This window comes from Chenopodium quinoa, unplaced genomic scaffold, assembly GCF_001683475.1.
Source record: "Chenopodium quinoa cultivar QQ74 unplaced genomic scaffold, ASM168347v1, whole genome shotgun sequence".
NCBI classification, from domain to species: Eukaryota; Viridiplantae; Streptophyta; class Magnoliopsida; order Caryophyllales; family Amaranthaceae; genus Chenopodium; species Chenopodium quinoa.
The window spans coordinates 988,326-1,010,388 of NW_018744290.1; the positions used below are offsets into that span (position 1 = coordinate 988,326).

At 35.6% G+C, this 22,063-nt stretch overlaps 3 protein-coding genes across 4 annotated transcripts; 2 read left to right on the forward strand and 1 right to left on the reverse strand.

The window, feature by feature from the left end:
- The first annotated feature begins 990 nt into the window (after positions 1 to 990).
- On the forward strand, positions 991 to 8,470 carry LOC110695123 (succinate--CoA ligase [ADP-forming] subunit beta, mitochondrial). Its single transcript, XM_021872342.1, has 12 exons — positions 991 to 1,271; positions 1,795 to 1,905; positions 2,575 to 2,686; positions 3,259 to 3,323; positions 4,734 to 4,811; positions 4,960 to 5,034; positions 5,121 to 5,273; positions 5,357 to 5,491; positions 6,299 to 6,463; positions 6,654 to 6,776; positions 7,876 to 7,947; positions 8,042 to 8,470. Exons 1-12 carry the CDS (start codon positions 1,164 to 1,166, stop codon positions 8,117 to 8,119), a joined length of 1,275 nt encoding a protein of 424 aa, XP_021728034.1. The 5' UTR covers positions 991 to 1,163; the 3' UTR covers positions 8,120 to 8,470.
- A 513-nt stretch (positions 8,471 to 8,983) lies between these two features.
- Positions 8,984 to 14,980, reverse strand: LOC110695122 (ultraviolet-B receptor UVR8-like). Its single transcript, XM_021872340.1, has 6 exons — positions 14,125 to 14,980; positions 12,403 to 12,542; positions 11,791 to 11,985; positions 10,482 to 10,610; positions 10,239 to 10,394; positions 8,984 to 9,637 (listed from the first exon to the last, which is right to left on the reverse strand). Exons 1-6 carry the CDS (start codon positions 14,664 to 14,666, stop codon positions 9,438 to 9,440), a joined length of 1,362 nt encoding a protein of 453 aa, XP_021728032.1. The 5' UTR covers positions 14,667 to 14,980; the 3' UTR covers positions 8,984 to 9,437.
- A 364-nt stretch (positions 14,981 to 15,344) lies between these two features.
- On the forward strand, positions 15,345 to 21,982 carry LOC110695124 (pentatricopeptide repeat-containing protein At1g30610, chloroplastic-like). Of its 2 annotated transcripts, none has more exons than XM_021872343.1 (11): positions 15,345 to 15,730; positions 15,880 to 15,965; positions 16,347 to 17,680; positions 18,415 to 18,606; positions 19,238 to 19,319; positions 19,465 to 19,653; positions 19,859 to 19,972; positions 20,313 to 20,403; positions 20,480 to 20,637; positions 20,937 to 21,359; positions 21,455 to 21,982. In XM_021872343.1, the coding sequence occupies exons 1-11, from the start codon at positions 15,688 to 15,690 to the stop codon at positions 21,806 to 21,808; spliced, it is 3,066 nt and encodes a 1,021-aa protein (XP_021728035.1). In that variant the 5' UTR covers positions 15,345 to 15,687; the 3' UTR covers positions 21,809 to 21,982. The 2 variants fall into 2 exon arrangements, with proteins under 2 accessions (XP_021728035.1, XP_021728036.1); XM_021872344.1 differs by having other exon boundaries at positions 15,889 to 15,965.
- The last annotated feature ends 81 nt before the right edge of the window (positions 21,983 to 22,063 follow it).

The following is a 22,063-nucleotide window of genomic DNA, read 5'->3' on the forward strand; positions in this document are numbered from 1 at the left end:
CTCTGTATCGATAACGGGACTCTTTATGGTTTTAAGTGTATGTTGAAGTTTAAAGACATTCCTTGGAGCTATAGAATGAAAGAAGCTAATAAAAAGAAAGAATGAAGTAAAGGAGAAGAAACAATGAAGGAAAGAAGCCAAGGAGAAAGGTAGCATGATGTGCCACATACCCACATTGAGCACATCCGTGCTGAAGCTAACAGATGCAAGCAAGAACAAGCTACCCCGGCCCAATGTCAGCAAGTCCGTGCGTGTTGTTTTCAACATATATACATTTATATTTTAAATTTTAACAGAGTTATCTTGCCTATCTAATTATCTATATATCACAAAATTACAAAGTTACGTTCATGTAAATCATTCCATTTTGATAAATTAAATATTGAATATAGTATACTCCTTATTACCCAATCCCTATTCAAACATTAACAATTTGATCATGTTGATTCAAACATGATCTTATCTAACCTTTTACAAAATTATTTCCATCGAGCTTGTTTCAGCTTTGCATAGTGCACAAAGGCAAATTGGTAGTTTTCTTATGCATACCAATAACATAAGTTAGTTCCACACCACATTACTCTGATATAAAGGTATATAGTGGACTTTACTTCATTCTAAACATGAATAACACTTTACTCCCTTCGTTTCATAATAATTGCAACAATTTTTGCACTATTTATATGTTTACTTTTAGTATACTTTAAATCAATGTATAAAATCATAAGTTGTCATATAAAATATTTTTGGTTTAGTCTTTATGCATATTTGCATTAAATCAAGCTTTATACTTTTTAGTAATATAGTTACAAATATTATTGGTCACAGTTTTGCATCATCATATGTATCAGTCAAAATGTTGCGATTACTATAAAATGAAGGGAGTATAACACAGTCATAATCTCATAGACTATACCTTATCAAATTAGACAATATATGGGTAAAATTTACCCTATTTCTGTCATTACAAAATGAGAAAATGGCTAAAAATTTTAGAGCTCGGACTAATCTAATCAAATTATGAAACCCATTCCTAAAAGTCCGTAGTAAGGGAAACTAAACTAGGGTCCCAAAAAATTTCATTCTTCTTCGTACTACACCTGTTGGACTTCTCTCACCTTTCTCTCTCCTTCCTTCGTGAGATCGCCGTCGATCTATCAAAAATGGTTAGAGGATCGCTCAAAAACCTCCTTTCTAAATCTCTCTCCTTCGCCGGAAAATGGCCGCAGCAGCAGCAGCAGCTCCGCCGTCTCAACATCCACGAATATCAGGTAAGTCGCTTTGTTCGTCAACCATTTGTAATTTTAATTTGGATTTGTAATGATTTTAATCAGTGTTATTAGGTATTTGTTGATTTTAATTTTGTTTTGTGAATTACATTTTTGTAATTTTCAAGAGTTTTCATACCTGTTTTGGATGTATAAATGTAATTGAAGATATTAAAAATATTGCGTAGTTTGAATGTTGAATTTTGAGTTTGTGTACTTCAATGGCTGATGTTGATTTGTATTTTGGGATGTTATTTCTTTGTATTTTGTAATTGTAATACGAAGTGTATATTTTAGCAATTTTTAGGATTTTTCTATACCTGTTTTGGATGATTAAATGCAAATGAAGGAAAAAATGGGGGTAGTTTCAGCAAATTGAGCAAAATAAGCTAGGAAAAAACCTAATTTAGTTGAACCGTGTGCTTTATTGGTGCTGAATGTGGGTAGATAACGATTTATGAACAACAATGATGATGATGATATATTTCCTTTGTGTGTTTGTGTACGTGCGCGATTGTGAATGCAGGGTGCTGAGCTCATGAGCAAGTATGGTGTCAATGTTCCTAAAGGAGTTGCCGTATCTTCTGTTGACGAAGTTCAAAAAGCCATCAAAGAATCTTTTGCAGGCCAGGATGAGGTAAGTTCTATGATTTTTATAGCCTTTTAGTCGAGAGTTGATTTCAGTATGCTTTGTGTTTGTTTGCTTGGATATGTTTATGCAATAGTACTTTGGTTTTGGGGGTGGAGGTTGCTATTGAGCTACTTGGGGATCCATCTGTTTATGTTGTGTGCAAGGCTGAAGTTTACAACCTCTTATCTTCGCTTTGAGTAGTGTCATCTTGTTAAAGACATTAACGTTACTTTAATACATCTCAACGGGCTTCTACTGTGGACAGGGTGAAGGGTAGTTTCATTATTCAGTTTGTTCCTATTTTTTTGTAAATGCCTCCACAATTTCACTTATATTTTTTGTGGTCACTTTCTTTTCCCTCTTCTTACGTACCGTTCCCTGATCCCTAAGCTAATTCCAGTTCGTGACATAGATAGGTGCATGTTGTTGTGTAGGTGGACTTGTAAAATACTAGAAAATCTTGAAGCACATTACAATTACTTGTTTTTGTGATGTACGTAGTATCTTGCAACCTTGCCATAATTTGGAGGCTGAGGAAGTTTAGGATGTTGAACTGTTACTTTGTTAGTTGATTGATTTCTATGTTAATTTTTTTTATCCCTCACGTCATTCTGGTTGTGAGACCCTGATATCAATTATTTTATAATAAAATGGATTTCCTTTATTCTGGTGAAGGTGGTTGTTAAAAGTCAAATTCTTGCTGGTGGACGTGGATTAGGGACATTTAAAAATGGGTTAAAAGGTGGAGTTCACATTGTTAAGACAGATCAAGCTGCAGACATAGCTGGTACACATACTAACCCCCTTATTTTTCATTTGCATGACCAATTACTTATTTGTGCTTCTGTCTTGTTAGTATGCATTTTGTTGTTTGTTGGAACATCGCCATTTTTGCATCTCATTTGTTTCTTTATGTACACATAGAAGAAGTGATTTACTTATGTTAACTTTATGTCAGTTGAATTCTACACTGCATTTATACCTTGATTATGGGATTGGGATGATTTCATAGCATTGACCAGTTGTGTAATACTTTTATATATAATATATTAAAGCCTACCTATAGGTTATTAAAACATCTATTATTTGTCATGGCTGGAGCATGGAGTCATTTTATTTATATATTTGAAGGAGCTACTTGAGCTCGATGCATGATTTCATTTACTTAAGTTTGGCTGGAGTAGGTAACATCCCTGTTTCTTATCTTTGGGAACCAAGATTATCTGCAGTTTTACTTATTGGATGGCTATATGGCATTTAATTTATCTTTTGAAAATCCGTGGAATTACTTATGCCTTTAATTCCAAATATTGATTCTGTTGATTTTTGATATTTTACATATGCTCTAATTATTTCCAGGAAAGATGCTTGGTCAGATATTGGTCACCAAACAAAGTGGGCCTCAGGGAAAACCTGTTAACAAGGTAAAGTTTTATCTACATCTTGGTCTCTAGAATAGGTTGAGGAGTTCTTGGATATATGAGAAGCTAATATGGTTGTTGAAATTTCATTTTTAGTAAACTATCTCAGATTCTCAGAGACTCAGACATTTAATTCTTTGAATTTTTATGCTCTTTTCCTGCTCCTGCCCCCTTCCTCACCTATGTTATCTGTCTTCTACATCTGATTTTCATTTTATGACTATGCACAATTTTGTTCGGTTATAACTATGTCATTTATTCACTTCCTCTATCCCTATATGTTTGCCTTAGTTACCTTTATGGTCTGTTCCTTTAAGTTTGCCCCATACCACAAATGGTTATATGTCTCACACCAACTACATTTGGTCCCACAACTTTTCTCTCTCATCAACTCTTCCCAACCAAAAATATAAAAAAAGTAACTTCTCCCCTATGGGGAAAAAATAAGGGACGGAGGAAGTAGTACTTTGGTTGTCGATTTTATTATCCTCAGTTTTTGACAAGGACGTGCTTCTTTTATTTGTGCTATGGATTGATTGATAACTTTAAAACTTGAAGGCAATGCATTCTTTGTTGTTTTCTCTGTTTTTTCCTTAATTAGAGTGTGGCACATGGCACTACACAAAATCTAGGGACATAATATGTACTTAGTTATGTTGATATATTTAATATTGTAAGATAGGGGATATATAAATTAGCTGTGCTATGCTCTCGATTTATAGATTAATGTTGTTACAGTGTTACACTCTAAGCAAAGTAGAGTCACTAGAGTGCTTTAAAGATATGTGGGCTTCAGTATTATTTAATTTTCCAATGTATACTTGTCCTCCCAGGTGGTATAATATGTTTAAAATATGTGTCTAATTCATTGCATGTAAAGAGGGAGTAATTTTGTGCTCTTTGAACAATGATGGAGTCTTGGAGTCAGTTCATATTTTTTACAGTTTGATTTATTTCTACAAAATCTTGATTATTCAGTCATTCTTATTTTGGATGACTTTATCAATCCTGACTCTGAATTGTCCTTCACCGAGCATTTCATATAGTTTTTTTACTGTCATGAACTAATTTTTCATTTCTTTCATCACCTGAATGAAACCATCTCACTCTTTTAGTTTGTTATTATCATGAACTGATTTTTGTCTATTAGCACGGATGTTTTATAAGAATTATATCATTATCTGCTGACAACATTTCAAGAACTATGGAGTGTTTTGATGAACATTCCTGTTGATTATTCTGCATTTGTGCTAATATTAGCTGTATTATGAAGAATTTATCTATCTGTTTATTTTATATCCATGCTTTCAAAATTTCTGATGTAGTAGTTATGCTACAGCCTACTGGTCTGTACTCTACAGTTGGATAATTGTATTACTTGATCTCATAATTTACCTCCTCCTGCATAAACAGCTTTATTTGTGTGAAAAGATGTCGCTGACTAATGAAGTTTACTTTGCCATCACGCTTGATCGTACTACTCTTGGTCCTGTATGTCCCTGAACTCTCTTCATTTCCTTAGAATATACAGTTATACACTGTTGCATACAATGTCTTAAAGCACTTGTGTTATACTCCTTGTATAATTTTAACTGGGATCCTTTTGATTTTTTTTCCTTCTTGTGTTACCTATTTGTAGCTTATAATTGCTTGCAGCAAAGGAGGAACAAGTATTGAAGACCTTGCTGAAAAGTATCCTGACATGATCATCAAGGTGCTGATACAATTGTTTTATTTTTATTTTTATATGGCTATTCTTGTGTCAAAACTTGTAATTATTATGTAATTTTTTTGGTTAAGGTACCTATTGATGTTTTCAAAGGTATTACCGATGAAGATGCTGCTAAGGTTGTTGATGGTCTTGCTCTCAAGTCGGCTGATAAGCAGGCTTCCATTGAACAAGTGAAGAACTTATATAAGCTTTTCTGTGAATGTGATTGCACCATGCTGGAGGTATGCACAAATACATTTTGTATATAGCTGCTTGTAATTCTTAGGTTATATTCTCTACATGCTTATTCTTTTTCCTTGGACAGATCAATCCTCTTGCAGAGACTTCTGACAACCAATTGGTTGCTGCTGATGCTAAACTCAATTTTGATGACAATGCTGCATTTCGTCAGAAAGAGATATTTGCTCTACGCGACACATCACAAGAGGATCCTCGCGAGGTTTGTTTCAGGAATCATTAGCTATTATCTATTCAGCATAACTTATTGATTTATTCTCTGTCCTTTCTGCTGCATAGATGAAATGGCCTGTTGGAAGTTTCAAATTAACTGCTACAGTTGACTGTATCTCATGAAATTTCTATTTTGCTTAATATATAGAATTGAATTATTCCTGGGCTGTTTGTTGATGTACTTCCTTTTATGTTTATTCCAGTCTGCACTTGTATAGCAAGACCTTTCCACATTATTTTTATGCAGATATGTGCTTTTTAGAAGTCGGCTACTTGCCTTTGTGAGAACAGACTAAACTACTTCAGCAGTTGTTTATCTTTCTGAATTTACCTTATTGTAACTGCTTTTAAAAGATTTGAAATATGTTCATTTTCGAATGAGGTGTATCCATCATGCTTATAGTTATACACTGGATCTATAGATTGTGGGGGAAGCATGTATTTTTTAGGGTTACTGGTTTGCTACCTTTCATTATGTCTTGCGTGTCATGCTAGATTGCAGTTTTGTGCTTATCCATCCTAATGACACAATTCTGTTTCTGGATTATCTTATTTTGAGTGGGGGATGGGCAGACTTTTTTTTAAATTTTTTTTAATTTAATTGTAAATATGTCTTTACATTATGTTGTTCAGTTGTCCTGTTTATTGCCATGCATCTACCAACTCTTCTCGTATATCTTTTGTTACTATGGAAAAGCCAGTTATTGTTTCTGCATATATATTGTCTGATTAGCTGGTTTTTTCTATTGTTTTGGGGGCTTCTAACAGTATGACATAAATTCCACTTGATTGGCAGGTTGCTGCTGCCAAAGCTGATTTGAACTATATTGGTCTGGATGGAGAGATTGGTTGCATGGTCAATGGAGCTGGGTTGGCTATGGCCACAATGGATATAATTAAGTTGCATGGAGGAACACCTGCCAACTTTTTAGATGTTGGTGGCAGTGCTTCTGAAAATCAGGTAAATGGTTTGTTTGATATATAAAGAGCCACAAAGGGCAGTGAAATAGATGAGATTGAATCTTAGGTCTTGGGGTACCATACTACCATTTATATTTTGTGGGAGTAGGGTTGATAAATTGGTTTAGATGGCTGTTGTTGTTACTGCATGAACTCTTTGGCTAGTTATTAATTGCTAATGTGTGGAACAGGTGGTTGAAGCATTTAAGATATTGACTTCTGATGAGAGAGTAAAGGCAATTATGGTGAACATTTTTGGAGGAATCATGAAGTGTGATGTTATAGCCAGTGGGATCGTAAATGCTGCAAAACAGGTAAAATTGCAAACAAAAAATATTTTTGTTTTTATATTAGATACATCTGACACCATTTTGGCAGCTGTTATGATTCAAGAAATTTTTCCACCCTGATGTACTAATAATACCCCTGTGTGGCTGTGATCTGATCCCTATTCCCAAGTACTAGATGAGCTGTAGCCTGTAGAAGAGAGGTCTTGAAACTCACAACATAGACGATATAATAACCGTTTGTAGTTGGTGTAAATATAAACCACATTAGGATGGAAGGAGAAAAGCAGGTGATTGACTTTGTGTAGATTTAGATAGGTTTGTTTGTAATAAGCATGACTTTAAGATTTGACAGTTGGAACCTTTTTAGTTTATGTAGTAGCATTTTACAAGATCCTGAACCAGTTTGAGGTAAGTTTACTCCCCTACAGTGGTAGGATCTGTATCTGGCGCCGGGCGGTCTTAGTTGTCTTGTCTTCGCTCAATGCTAATAGAATGTCACACAAGGAATGGCCATATATGGCCTTTTGAAAGGTTACTTCTCTTGAAGCTCTCAAAATATACTACTTCCTCTGTTTCCACAAATATTGCAACAAGGATGAAATTACGCATTCCAAAGCACATTTTATATGCTAAATATCTAGAATTATATAAGAGTAAAAGATATAAAAGTTGATATTGTGAAAGTATTTTACGAGACGAATTTAACAAGACCCTACATGACTAAATTTTACTTTACGTATAAATCATAATATGTGGTCAAGCAAACGTGATGAATAGTGTAAAAGTCCAGCTGTTGCAATATTACTAGAACGGAGGAAGTACTATTTAGTGAGCAACTGGACAAGATAATCTTGACAAGACGTTGTTCCTGGTAGGATATGTCATTGTCTTATTCTGTAAATGCATTTTCATTTTCATCAAAATCTCCTTGAAATTTTTCGGCAAATTATGAATTTTCTGATCGTTGGTGATCATGGAGTAGAGCTGTTATATACAAGAATGTAAAGTTTGGCGAAGGCTTAAAAAATGCTAAATTTTGTTGTTCAATGTATTGTTTCTGTACAAATATGTTGCTAATCTTGAAACTTGCTTTTGAAGCTAACTTCATCTCATATTTGAATAGGTCTCGTTGAAGGTACCTTTGGTTGTTCGGCTTGAAGGGACAAATGTTGACCAGGGAAAGAGAATATTGAAGGTAAATTGATCTTGCTGTTTTAGATATATTTTCGTTTTAAGCAATTGGGATTTATATTCTTTTCGGGTGATCATGAATGAACTTATATTTGCAGGAGAGTAATATGACCATCATAACAGCTGAAGACCTCGATGATGCAGCTGAAAAGGCTGTGAAAGCAGCATCCAGTTGATAGTGTTTCTTGATTTCCATAGTCTGACTTGGTTTCTACATGATTTCCAAAAACGTTTTTTTTGAATGTCAGCTCCAATTTTGATGGAGAAAATATGCATATAAATTGGCATTGGCACTGGTGAAGTATAAATTTGACAAGGAGAATCTCACAATGATACGAGTTCTCTCAAATTTTTCTCGCGGTTGTCTTAGTAACAGGCGGTTATCTTTATCTTTTCCAACCTTTTGTACCCCCCAGGCATCAACTTAATTGTAAAGATGAAACGAAGGGGTGTTTGCCCCGCTGAACCAGGTGGTATGAGTTCGTTTCTCGACTCCATTACATTTCAATAAATTGACATTTTAATAATCCAAAGAAACCGGCAATCTTTAGCAAATGGTGTGCAAAACTTTTCCGGGGATTTGACTACTCAAAAACAAATTTTTGTTAGAGAAAAAGATGATTTTGGAGGCATGACCATAGCGGACTTCTGTCTTACCATGGGAGGATCGGCAAGACTGGAACCCACCATTAAAGGCATGAGCCATCTTAATTCTAACTGCTTAATAAGTAGTTATTTTAGCACAAAAAGCCCTCTTGTCCAAATCTCTCTTCCACCTCCCAAACCCACCAGCCCACTCACCGACCAAACTTGCTGTTTTATTTTTCCTGGGCCACCGAGAGGTGAAACCTCTGTTTCCCTGTGCTCCCTGGCGGTGCTGTGAAAATCAGGCCGCACTTTTCTAAAGACTTGGTATTTGAAAGATCTCATGTTGGTACAATATCTATACCAGTATAAAGGCTAAAAGTACCAATGGACAATTATTGGAGAAAGACTTTCTCCATAATATACATTGCTTATACCAAGAGGGAGCAAAAAAATTCAAAGAAAAAAAGAACAGTATGCATTACTTCATATAGTTGAGTAAAAAAAAAAGTGTATCACAGACCAGCAAAACCCGGATTGTGGGAGTATTTCTAGAGATTTACAGGGTTGTATGTTATTACACAGATAAAAAGTGCACGTACAGCAGCAAACGCCCTTGATACTTTGTGGCTTGGTTGCTCGTCCTTTCACCCAATTGTGGGGAAAACGCCAAAATCGGATTACGTACAAAAGGAGAATAGAGAGGGGGAGGGGGAGGGGGAGTAGGGCGCAAAATTGCATGTTCAACCTTGAATCTAAAACAACTAAACTTTGATGATTCACTTATCCTAAGCAATAACAATTCCTCTTTTTATGTCAAGGACCCTACAGGGATTACCTGGACAGAGGTATTTTGTTACTTATTTTACTATTCATCATGAACAAAAAACATCTACCAGAGTTCGTATTTCATTCTTTGCAGCTTGATCTCGAAACTAAACACAAGGCATGCGATGCTCCGACGGCAACAGAAAGAACATTGTGAGGCCCCAAGCCATCATCTTCCATCAGAAAGTTCACTTCAACAGGAGAAGGATTTATCTCAGGTAACCCAGGAACCCCTAATTGAGAATCCTTTGCGTTTCCCCACATGAACAGCTTCCCTGTCGCTGTTTGAAAAGATCAATGTCAGTTTCAGTATCACCGAAGCAAAAGGCATGAAAGTGTATGGCGTCTTTCTCTGGCCTCTATGAACATTAAAATATTACAAAGAGCAAACAGATGACTCAAAACTGGAGTCTCTATATACACACCCACCCCCCCTTGGAAAACTAAAATTATATCAACCAAGCACATATAAAAGTCACACTGACTTGCTGATCCAAAATTCCTGATTGGGCCATTTCCAGGATCTCCCCATCAAAGATCACAATATTATATAGAATTTCAACCTAACTTCCCAAAGTGTTACATTTGACTATTATTTCCGGACAAAAGTGAGTATCAGTGGAATAAGGTGTTCAACCTCTCCAATACTGAGTAAAAACGGAGGGGGCAAAGGGTTTGAGACTTATTTGCGTTATTTTGAAACGCTTGTCAGGAAGGAGCCAAGGAAAAATGCAACCATCTTAAGCAGTATAAGCACAACAAAATTTATTTGTATAAAGTATGTGACTCAGGACCATTCTTTGCATGTTGCAACACCCCACTTCATCTCCCTTAGTCCCTGACCCCTGATAACATAAAATGAAAACATATGCAAGTCATAACCTGTTACAGCTGCTGAAGCCGAGCCTCCACAGGCAATTGAGGTAACACACTCGTCAGCCAGAGCCTCAATCATTGTAGGCACCTTCTGATTTTGGATAGAAGTATGACCCAACTGACCGTGTCCACCGTGTCCCCATGAAAGCACCTTACCGCCCTCTGGGATCAGATAGTACATGCATTTAGATATTATAAAGCGAGAAAAATTAAAGCGGAATTATAGCAGCGTAAGATTCTTGAACTAACCAGTCAGAGCAAGAGAATGATATCCACCACAAGCTATTTGGACAATACGCATGTCTTCAAGGTAAGAATTAAGTCTTGGTTGCCAACCACCCACTTTATCCCCCGTTCCAAGCTCATAGTTGGAATTGGCTGCCAGAACAAAACAAAAAGATGTAATCTAATGATACAACGCTATAGTAGCAGCAGGATCATAAGTTCTGAGCACAATAGGATTGTACATTTATTTATATCATTAAGTACAAACAGTGAGCATTCAGTACTCTGCAACAGCTAGAACTTTTGAAAATCATTCAGGTTTCTTCTTTTTCCTTTCCCCCTAAAAGAGGATACAATTGTCACAGATCCAAATTTATATCATATCACTAATAAATAAAGTCAGTCTCGCAGTCAGGCCACGAGACAGCGACACTTGACATTCCAGTTTTTCGCCAAGTGTCGCGTCACTTAGGCGACAAATAAGTATTATTGTGACACATTTGATGCTAAGTAAGCGAATTTTGGATAAACTTTTTAAGATAAAAATGTTGAATAGAGTTTTATTATCGATATACTTCTAATATTTCATATATACAAAATTAATCCTAACTTTTAATAAATATCCTATAATTCGATTCTATTTTCATCATAAAATTCGTTTTAAAAAGTTCTTTTAAACAAGATCCATTTATAATATATTTAATTTATTTTAAAAAATAATAGAGAATTAGTAAAAATAAGACTTAATCAGTAGATTTAAGTTTTTATCAACAATCCGGGGGCATTGCCCGGGCATAAAACTAGTTTAATATATAAAAAAGAGAACTTTAATATTCGACTATGTAGAGATTGTAGATTAATTTTCACGAAAAAAGCATGTAATACTACTGAATACCTCAAATTAGAAACCCAATAAGATGGAGAACATCAGTACGAGCCAGTTGAAGGGACAAAACAACAAAGTGAGTTGAACACTTCAAGAACAGGTAAAATAGTGGAATACTAAAGTGAACATAATAAAGTATCCTTAACCAAGTGAAAGATGTATATGTCCATTGTAGCAAATCCAATGGTGAGCGAGCAGAGAATGAAATCAAGAATGGAAAATGCTTTCACTTTCATGGAGAATATATAATAGAAGAGCTATCAATAGAAAAAATTTGTGGATGTGGAGTGAATTATTAAAACTAGATCATAATAAAGCTATCAGAGATTCAGGATGAAGAGTAATCTGAGTCCAAGATAATGTCATGTAACTTTCATCAGAAATCATATAACATCATATGTGAATAACAATAGCCTAAAGTCATCTAGATGAGAAAAAAGAAGTTACCTCCCCAGCACCAAAGTTTCCCTTCTTCTGTCAGTGCCATTGTGAAAAAACCCCCACACGCCACAGCAGCAGCAGGAACCGGCATTCCTTTTACTTTGCCTGGGACACTAAGCCCACCAGTTTGGTCAGGGCCACGTCCAGGACCACGACCTAATCTACCGTCTCCTTCTTCTCGTCCCCAAGTGTATATCTCACCTGTAATGAAATGAAAAGTAAATCGCAATCATGCCCTCTTGGCAGCTAGAAGCAAAGAAAAGCAAATTTAGATTATTCACTATCTAAAGAGAATTATCAAGATAGACACATAAAGTGCATCACTATTTCTACGTACATGTGGCAAACCTTGAAAGATCAAATGGGTCCCGTGTCAAGTTAAAGAATTAAAGTTATCAAATCGAGAAAGGAGAATCTATTGCAATAGCTTAAATGAGATTTTGTGGACAAGGTATCATGCAAAATACCTCCTCATATAACACTCCACCAAAAAAAAAAAAAAAATAAATAAATAAATAAATAAAGGAAAAGACAGAACACATACAGAGAAATGGAGAAAATACAGCATAGCCCCAATAGAGCAACACAAGGGAAATTTTCTGCACACAATCAACACACCTGATACAGAGACAGCAGCAGTATGTGTTCCACTAGTCGATATATGTTTAATTTTTTCTGTCCAAGGACCTTCAACTAGCCTAGGAATCAATTCCCTTGTGAAGACGGAATGACCAAGAGCACCAAAACCACCATAGCCCCTGCAAACTTCATTATTCAAAGGTAAAACCATCAAGCTTTGCAGAAATTTTAAAAATTCATTCATGATTTTGTAGAATTGAAACCAAATAATCTATGAAACACAATCTCTTTGTCGAGTGATGATTTTGGCCTTTTAACCCTCCTTGACTTGATGAGTATTACATGTCATATCCAACGAAGCAAAAGAGTATTTGGCCTCATATTACAATGGACCAAATTAAACTAAATCAGTAAACTAAATGTAATTCTTAGTGTGAAGTAGCAAATGATGGTGCATTTCAAATCAACATCGATTGGAATTTGTAAACAAACCTCACTATTATTGCATGATTGAAATTGCAAACATTTAACCCAACCGATCCCATACCCCTGGCCCAACATAGGTAGAACTAGGCCTGTACAAAACTATCCGATAATCCGATCTGCAACCGATCCGAATTTTTGGATATCCGATCCGAAAAAGCGGATATCGGGTGCGGATTTGGATATTGATTTCAAAATTTCAGATATCCGATATCCGAAATACAAAGGCTGAAATAGTGAAATATATATAAAATTTTTAAATTGTTCATATAAAACTAACCCTGTATTATTAACTTATTATAATATTCTTAATATATTTGATGATAATATTTATTGCAAAAAGACTACTATTTTGTTAAAATATGTTGTACAACTTAGCGATAAAAAAGCGGTAAAATTAGTGAAATTTAGAAAGTAATCATAACCAATTTTACTTAATATTGGATAATGGATATCCGAAGCATCCGATCCGAAAATTTTGGATATCCGAAATTTTCGGATCGGATTTGGATATCAATTTTATGATATCCGAAATTTTCGGATCGGATTTGGATATCAATTTTATGATATCCGATCCGTGAACAGGCCTAGGTAGAACTGATAAACTCAAGAACCTACTAGAGAAGTAAAAGAAACTATACTCATTTTGTTGAAGAACTCTCCTATAACTGATCTCATGTTTGTAAAAAAAAAAATATTCCTCTAAACTCTAAAGTTGTCTGAACTACACCATCTATTGATGCGTGGCGACCATTAGATCCATCCAGATGATCTCAAAGATGTACAATTTTTGCAAATCAAGTGAAACTTTTGTAATAGAGCTGAAAATATATAATTGAAAAAATTGTTGACATAATTATATTTCTCTTTTTTCCTAGAACTGTTAACCCGATTGTATGCACAATTGCACAATCTTGATTTATTTTTGCATGTTAATCCCTGGTAACCATCACACAAACATCCAACATTAATACATTATGAATTATAATCTTCACCCCATAATCCTACACTAATACTAATACTTTATGCAATTATCTTTTGTACAATCTCACATGTAGAATTTCATCAAACTAATCAACTCAATAAACCATTATATAAATTCAACACAAACTTCACTAATTAGATAATCATGATATAAGTAACAACAACAACAACAATTCCAATTACTTTCAACTCTCTAACAAAAACAATTCCAGGACAATACGATCCAAACAGGAAGAATTTTCAAATCAAACTAACCACAAAACAAACAACAATCAAGAAAGAAAGAAAACTGACCAAGTAAAGATTTGTCCAAGAGAAGTGAGAGCAACAGAGTGAAGGCCACCAAGAGCCAAACCCTTAACACCAGTCAAATGAGGATTCAAAGTAGGAACAAACACAGAATCTTCATGACCTAACCCTAATCTACCACCATCACCTTTACCCCAAACCCAGAACTGCCCATCAATCAAAACCGCAGAATGAAACAACCCACATGAAATTCCGACCTCAAACCCCGATTTTTCCGACAATGGAGGAGAGCGAGACCCAGGAGATGGAGAGAGACGGAACGAAGGAGGGACGAGGAGGGAAGCAACTGGGGTTGGGTAAATGCGAGTTTGCTCGGTTCCACTGCCGAGTTGACCTGATGAACCTCGACCCCATGAGAGGAGTTGCAGGGAAACGGCGTCGTTTGAGGGGTTGTTGGGTTTGTAGAGAAGAGGAGGTTTCTTGGTGGTGGTTGGGGTGGTGGTGGGTTTTGAAGTGATGGAGGATTTGAAGGAGAAGAAGGTGCGAACATTGGTGATGCGGCGGTAGATGGTGCTGGAGATTGTCATTTGATTTGGGTATTTTTGGTGGAGTAACTAGTCAGTCCAGTGATTAGTCAGTGGGTTTTAGAAGGGGTTTGATGACGTGTTCAGTCGATAATGGTTTGCGTTTAAAGTTTTTTTTTCTATGTTTATACCTAGTTCACCAATTGAGCTAATTTAGATTTGGGGTTTAGTTTTGGTTGGTTAACTTCTAATTCTCTCTCAATTGTTATTGTGAAAGATCTGACACGATCATTCTTATCAAGTGCAGTCCCAATAACCACTGCACCAACAATTAATGGGATCATAATGCTTTGTTTGTTTATTTATTATCGCAAAAAATTGGATTGCATTTGTTTTGAGAAAGTGAAACTTTATACCCTTAATAATGAATACACATATAGTCAGATACACTCAATTAAATAATACACTAATTAGTAGTTTATGACTAATGAGGATTACATCCAAAATCGACACAAAATCAAATTAGGACATTCATTTTGACAACGTATTTTCTGTGTAACTGGTCACATCGTATGATCGTTTGTAAAATACGGAGTAATCCCTATAATACTAATCGAATAACCCTTATTATAGTCACAATAGTATAGTTATTGAATATTTCTTACAACACTAACAGAGTAACCTTTTAAGTAACCTCTGTAATCTTAACAAAGTAACCTTGTAACATTAACCAAATAATCCCGTGATGGGTTATCCATACAGTCAGCCACATATAACATTAACCAAAGTTTTTGTTACTCTGAAATGAATGAAGTAAAAGATTTTACCATAATTATTTTTTATTTTTAAATCTTGTCAATTATTTTATTTTTTATTATTAAATCTTGTCATTTATTATTTTATTTTATTTTAAATCTTGTCATTTTATCAAAGGGTGTTTTGGCAAACTATCCTCTTTCTACCTTCTTCAACATCTATCTCTCCCTCACTTCTCTGAGATATGAATTTTAACTTTCTACTGCGGAGTATCTATCATGCCATTAAGCTTCCGATTTCTTGTATGAATTGAGTATTTGAGTGTGTCATGTACATCCTTCAGCAAAATTCTATCTTCTTGCTTAATTTGGGTAATACCTTTCAACTATTTCAAGTTCCAATTTTTATTCTCTGCTGTTCAAATTACATTCAAACTTTGATAATTACGAAGAGGGATGTTGCCAATTTGATTAAATTTTGGTGGGTTTATTATATTTTTTTTATTTATTTTTTGGGGTAGCGCTTTCAGGTGAGCTTAGAGAAGCGGCTGCAATGCCAGTGAATTCAATGGGTTGCATTTCATTGCCTATGGGGTTCATGCTTCAGGTATTTATTCAATATATTGATAAATTTTTATTGCCTTTTTGGAATTATGATGTTTTAAATTTCATTTTTTTTTTTTACAGTATAATTTGAAACTATGAGTAAACTTATTGTATACAGTTACCTGCAAAAATTAAAAATTCACATTACAAAACTACAAATTGTATGAATGATTTGTCTATTGAGCAATTGAGATGTTGATTGTCTAAAATATGGGTATAATATGTAAAATAATTTGAGTTATAGTAAAGAATACTAAGGAGTAATATCTAAAGTTATGTTAATTGAGCAATTTTTTGTGTGTAATCTTTATCTGTGTTGCAATTTTCATTCATTTTGTAATTGGCCTTAATACAGTATATTATTGTCATTTATAAATTTCAGACACCTGCCATTGGAGTTGTTTCTAATGTGAGAAGAAAGAATGAGCAAAAATTGGTTTTAGTATCGAGACGACGAAATTATGTTAATAATGCTCTCTCAGCTTCACAGATAGAGAGAGACAATATTGTGAAAGAGGACACTAAATTTAAGTCTTCATTTGACAAGTATTTGAAGGCGATGGAGTCTATTAGAATTGATAGAGAGAAGAAGAAAGTTAAGGGAGGGAGTGGCCCTGGAAAGAAGCATACTGATGTTGCATTCAGTAAAGATGTACCAAAGCATCGGAAACGGGGTGAGAATGTTCAAGAAACGTGGCTTAAAAAGTTGGATTCTAAGGAAGGAGATAAACGCTCTGAAAGGTTTAAAGGAGTTGCTGTAAAGAAAAAGGTGGGTGGTAGGGTTCAAGCAAGAAGCAATGTTGCATTCAGTAAAGATGTTCCACAGCATCGGAAACGGGGCGAGACTATTCAAGAAACGTGGCTTAGAAGGTCGGATTCTAAGGAAGGAGATATATTCCCTGAAAAGTTTGAAGGAGTTGCTGAAAAGAAAGAGGTGGGTGGTAGGGTTCAAGCAAGAAGAAATGTTGCATTCAGTAAAGGTGTTCCACAGCTTCAAAAACGGGGTGAGACTTTTCAAAAAACATGGCTTAAAAGGTCAGATTTTAAGGAAGGAGATAAATGCTCTGAAAGTTTTGAAGGAGTTGCTAAAAAGAAAGAGGTGGGTGGTAAGGTTCAAGCAAGAAGCAACATTGCATTCAGTAAAGATGTTCCACAGCTTCAGAAACGGGGTGAGACTTTTCAAAAAACATGGGTTAAAAGGTCAGATTCTAGGGAAGGAGATAAATGCTCTGAAAGTTTTGAAAGAGTTGCTAAAAAGAAAGAGGTGGGTGGTAAGGTTCAAGCAAGAAGCAATGTTGCATTCAGTAAAGATGTTCCACAGCATCAGAAACAGGGTGAGACTGTTCTGAAAAAGTGGATTAAAAGGTTGGATTCTAAGGAAGGAGGTAAATTCTTTGAAAGGTTTGAAGGAGTTGCTGAAAAGAAAGAGGTGGGTAAAAGGGTTCAAGCAAGAAGCAGTGTAGGACCACAGAAAGTGTTGAGCTATGTAGGATCAAAAACTGGTTTGAGCAAGAAACTTGATGTGGACACCACTGCTTCTACAAAGACCAAGTTCATTAAAGAGAAGAGCATGCCAGTGAATGAGATGAGTGTTGATGATGATTTGGGGATGGAAAGGTTTATCTTCCAACAGTCTGAGTTGCTTAATGGTGACCTGGATGGTCCGCGAGTTTCAAAGATGATAATGGATGAAAGGATAGAGAATCTTGCTAAATGGTTGGTATTTGCACTTCAGCACGCTGGCATACAAATATTCTTTTATGCATATGCTAAATTTTTTCTGCTAGTCTAGGTGCTTGAATGATCTCAGATTAATTCAATTTTAACTTAGCCCTTCCTAAGACTTGGGGAATACCTTTAAGTCACATCGCTTGTTGTCAAAGTTGTACAAATCTATAAAATTACATGCTCCTTTCCCCAACCACCCTAGACCCTTGCATGTGATGTGAAGAGATATTAATAGATATGTGATCATTAAGTGTTGAATTTGGTGTATTATAAGGGGAAATTGAGAAAAAAAACAAAAAACCGGGGGGGGGGGGGGGGGGGGGGAGGTGGGGTGGGCTACATGCAATTCATATGCCATATCTGGTTTTCATATATGGGGGTTCCTCCAATTATGTGGCATCTACTCTCTTGTCCCCCATCCAAAGAGGAGAGACTCAGAGAGCATGGGGAGTGAAAGGAAAATAAAAAGGAAAGTTTGGGAGATCATATATTGCATTGAACTTCAAACTTCATGCCCCTAAGTAGTCAGCATACCTTTCCAACTATTAGAGCACAAACCAAAAGTAAGTTTTTTTTTAGGTATCTTTTTGGTTGGCATCTGGCATGATTGGCCAAATGCTATATGCAGTGAGTAGTGGGTCGCGTTGTGGTGTTATTTGCTTATTACCTCTATATGTGTTTTATCTAGATATAGTTGATGACATATTTTGTTTTTCTACCAGTTTAAATGATGCTGATATGGACATGCCAGAGTGGATGTTTGCTAAGACAATGAGAAGTGCCAGAATTAGATATTCTGATCATTCTATGTTTAAGGTTATTCAGATATTGGGTAAATATGGAAATTGGCGAAGGGTGCTGCAATTAATTGATTGGCTTCAAATGCAAGAGCGCTACAAATCCAATAATATCAGGTTTGTTTCTCACCAAGTCTCCATTATTAAGGAGTAACGGTTTAAGTAAGATGCCAATGATGAGAAAGATTTTAGAATTTGTAAAAAAAAATCCCCTGATTTACCCTTTTTTTATCTCAAAAATGGCTAGGTAAAAAAAAAATACATTATTGGCCCTAAGGCCCATCATGAATTATTTTCGATTTAGGCTTCCCTCTTGCATGGGATCATGAGAAAGGGCCTTTACTCTTCTTTCTTTTAGAATTATGAAGAGCTTCTTTGAATATGCTGCAATTCGGTTATAGTTGATAGCCATAGAGGTGAGGAGGGTGGTCATAAAAAAGATGAAATACAAAACTGTTCTATATGTTCTCATTCTTTGAGAGAGGAAATTGACAGTGGTAAAGCGTCTTCTAGTTTTCCTTGTCTTGTTTGGTTATTGTTTCTGTTCCCTTCTCTAGCTTCTTTACAAGATGACTTGTTGACATTGGTATCAAACATATGTTTTTTGGGCCTTTGTGTCTCTTTATTCAAGCACGGCCATTCTGCATTAATTTGCAGATTATACTGTGCCTAATGTCAGATTTGTCATATACACAATATATATCTGACACCGAAATTTACTTCTGTTAAATCATGCTTTTAATTTTAGATATGTCTACACAGCTGCACTTGGTGTGCTTGGGAAAGCAAGACGACCTGTGGAAGCACTAAATCTGTTTTGCACGATGCAGGTATTTGTTTTTTATTGATTAAGCTCCCCAGTGTATCCGTCCCTCCTCCCTCTACCCTCCCCAGTTGTGGTGTTTGATTGTAGTTTAAAATAATAATTTCTTCAGTATAGGGTAAACTCTGACTGATGCTTGTATTCCACTGCAGCGACACAAGACTACTTATCCTGACATTGTAACTTATCGCTCAATTGCTGTTACTCTTGGGCAAGTTGGTCATATGAAGGAACTTTTTGAAGTAATTGACAACATGAGATCTATGCCAAAGAACTTCAAGGTTGAAGATCATGATGATTGGGATCCACGGCTTGAGCCCGACATTGTAATTTACCATGCTGTAAGTACAATAAGAGTAGAAATTATTTGTTTCTATTGTTGTACTAGTGGACCATCCTCATCAAAATTGGCATCTAGGATATATATGTTGAAATGATTGAAACAAGAAGATTAATGATGATTGTAATAAAAGAGGGTGTGGCAAAGAAAAAGAGTTTTGATGACAGCGTGATATGAAAAGGTGATGAAGTTTAAATTGCTTTCAGGTTTTGAACGGTTGTGTTAAGAGCAAACAATGGGAAGGAGCAGTATGGGTTTTGCAGAAATTGGAAGAAATTGGTCAACAGCCAACAAGCACAACATATGGACTTGCTATGGAGGTAGAATATCTTTGCTCCATTCACCTCATGAAAACATAAAAACTATTGTGCAAATATTCTGTGAGTTCAATTCTTTCTTTCTTTCTTGGCTAATATAGTTGTTTCGATAGCATATGGCTTGGGATCTTCTCTTTTGGTTGTTATCGTGGATGCAGTAAATCAATTTAGGTCTTTTTTTTAGCATGTAACTGATTTTCCATTTCAAACATGACAAGGGGGTTGCAATTATTCCCATACATGCATGTGCTCCCATTTGTCTTTGTTGAGCACACAGATATTCCTGTGATATTTTGATGTCTTCAGATTGATAACATAGCTGATAACTGTAACCTTGAACCAGGTTATGTTAGCATGTGGAAAGTACGACTTGGTCTATGAGTATTTTAAGGAAGTGCAACGATTTACTGTCCCTAGTGCTTTAACATATAGAGGTATAGCCTATCATCTATTTTAGGATATTATTTCTTGAATGTTTACCTGATGACTTATTTAGTTACCACTTTGCAGTTCTTGTTAATACTCTTTGGAAAGAAGGTAAACCAGATGAGGCTATTGCAGTTGTTCAAGACATGGAATATCAGGGACAAGTAGGTCCAGCCAGTCTTTATTATGACCTCGCTCGTTGTCTCTGTAGTGTGGGAAGGTGTGAAGAAGCACTGATGCAAGTATGTAATAGTTTACATCGTATTTCATCCAGCATTCGTTCCTACTATACTCCATTTCTGCATTAAGAGGCTAAATTGTTTTTTTTTTTTAAGTACTAAACACATTCTCTTAATGGTATTAATTTGGGCACATACATATACATGGACTCCTATGCTATATTAAGTCCCTAATAGCAAAAAAAAGAAAAAAAAAAATGCAAGTTTGTGCTAAATGGACATGTTAGATACTGTCTATCATCCTATGCTATATTGACTCCCTGATAGCAAAAAAATCATGCAAGTTTTGTGACACATCACAGGTCGACAAGATATGTAAAGTTGCTAGTAAACCTCTGGTGGTGACTTTTACTGGTTTAATCCAAGCCTGTTTATCGAGCGGAAATATTCATGATGCGACATACATATTCAACTATATGCAAAAGTATTGCTCCCCAAATACTGCAACTTGTAACATTATGCTTAAAGCATATCTTGGATATGGAATGTTTGATGAAGCTAAAGAGATCTTTAAAAAGATGATACAAAGTGGACAGGAAAGCAGAAAAATCAAGAGCGGGAATGTTCCTGATGCCAGTACATTCAATACGATGCTAGAAGCTTGTATCCGGGAGGAAAGATGGGATGATTTCGAATATGCCTATGAGCAGATGCTGCTGCATGGACATCCTTTCAATACCAAGCGACATCTTTGGATGGTCCTAAAAGCTTCTGCTGCTGGAAAGGTATGTCTGTAGCCCACATCTCTCTTTCTCAAAAAATTCTTTTAGAAATCCGTACTTGACTTTCTAATTAACTTCACAAATTGTGGATTCCCTAGGTTGAAGCAGTTGAAGCAACATGGAGACACTTGGTGCAAATTGATCATATCCCGCCACCAAAACTCGTTACAGAAAGGTTCAGATTAAAAATGGAGGATGACAATCTAGTCGAAGCAGTTTCAAGCGTTGCTTGCCATCCTTCCAGTCATCAGCAGTCATTTTCAAAGGAGGCATGGTTAAAGTTATTCGAGGAAAATGCACATTGTTTCAAGAAAGAAGCTCTTGAGCACTTGATATCTGAGGTGAACAAGTCTCTCGCCAAGAGCGAGACACCAAACCTCATTTTCCAGAATCTGCTCGACTCTTGTATGGAATTTGTTAGGGATGACAACTTAGTAGCTAGTTCAACTTGAATAAACAAAGCCCTTGTAAAATTTCGATGTTAGGATTTCCCTTGTTTTAGAGGAAGATGTTGGAAATTATAATTAATCACCTGTATTGATTTTATTTGTAGTATCTAACATGCTCAAATTTTGTAAAATGGGATAATGTAATCTGTAGATATGTCGTAAAGGCTGTGTTAGTTATATACTCGTGTTTTTACTTGAATCTACCCACAATTCCAAAATATAATTGCACTACTGGGGAGCATCTTCAATTTTTTTTTT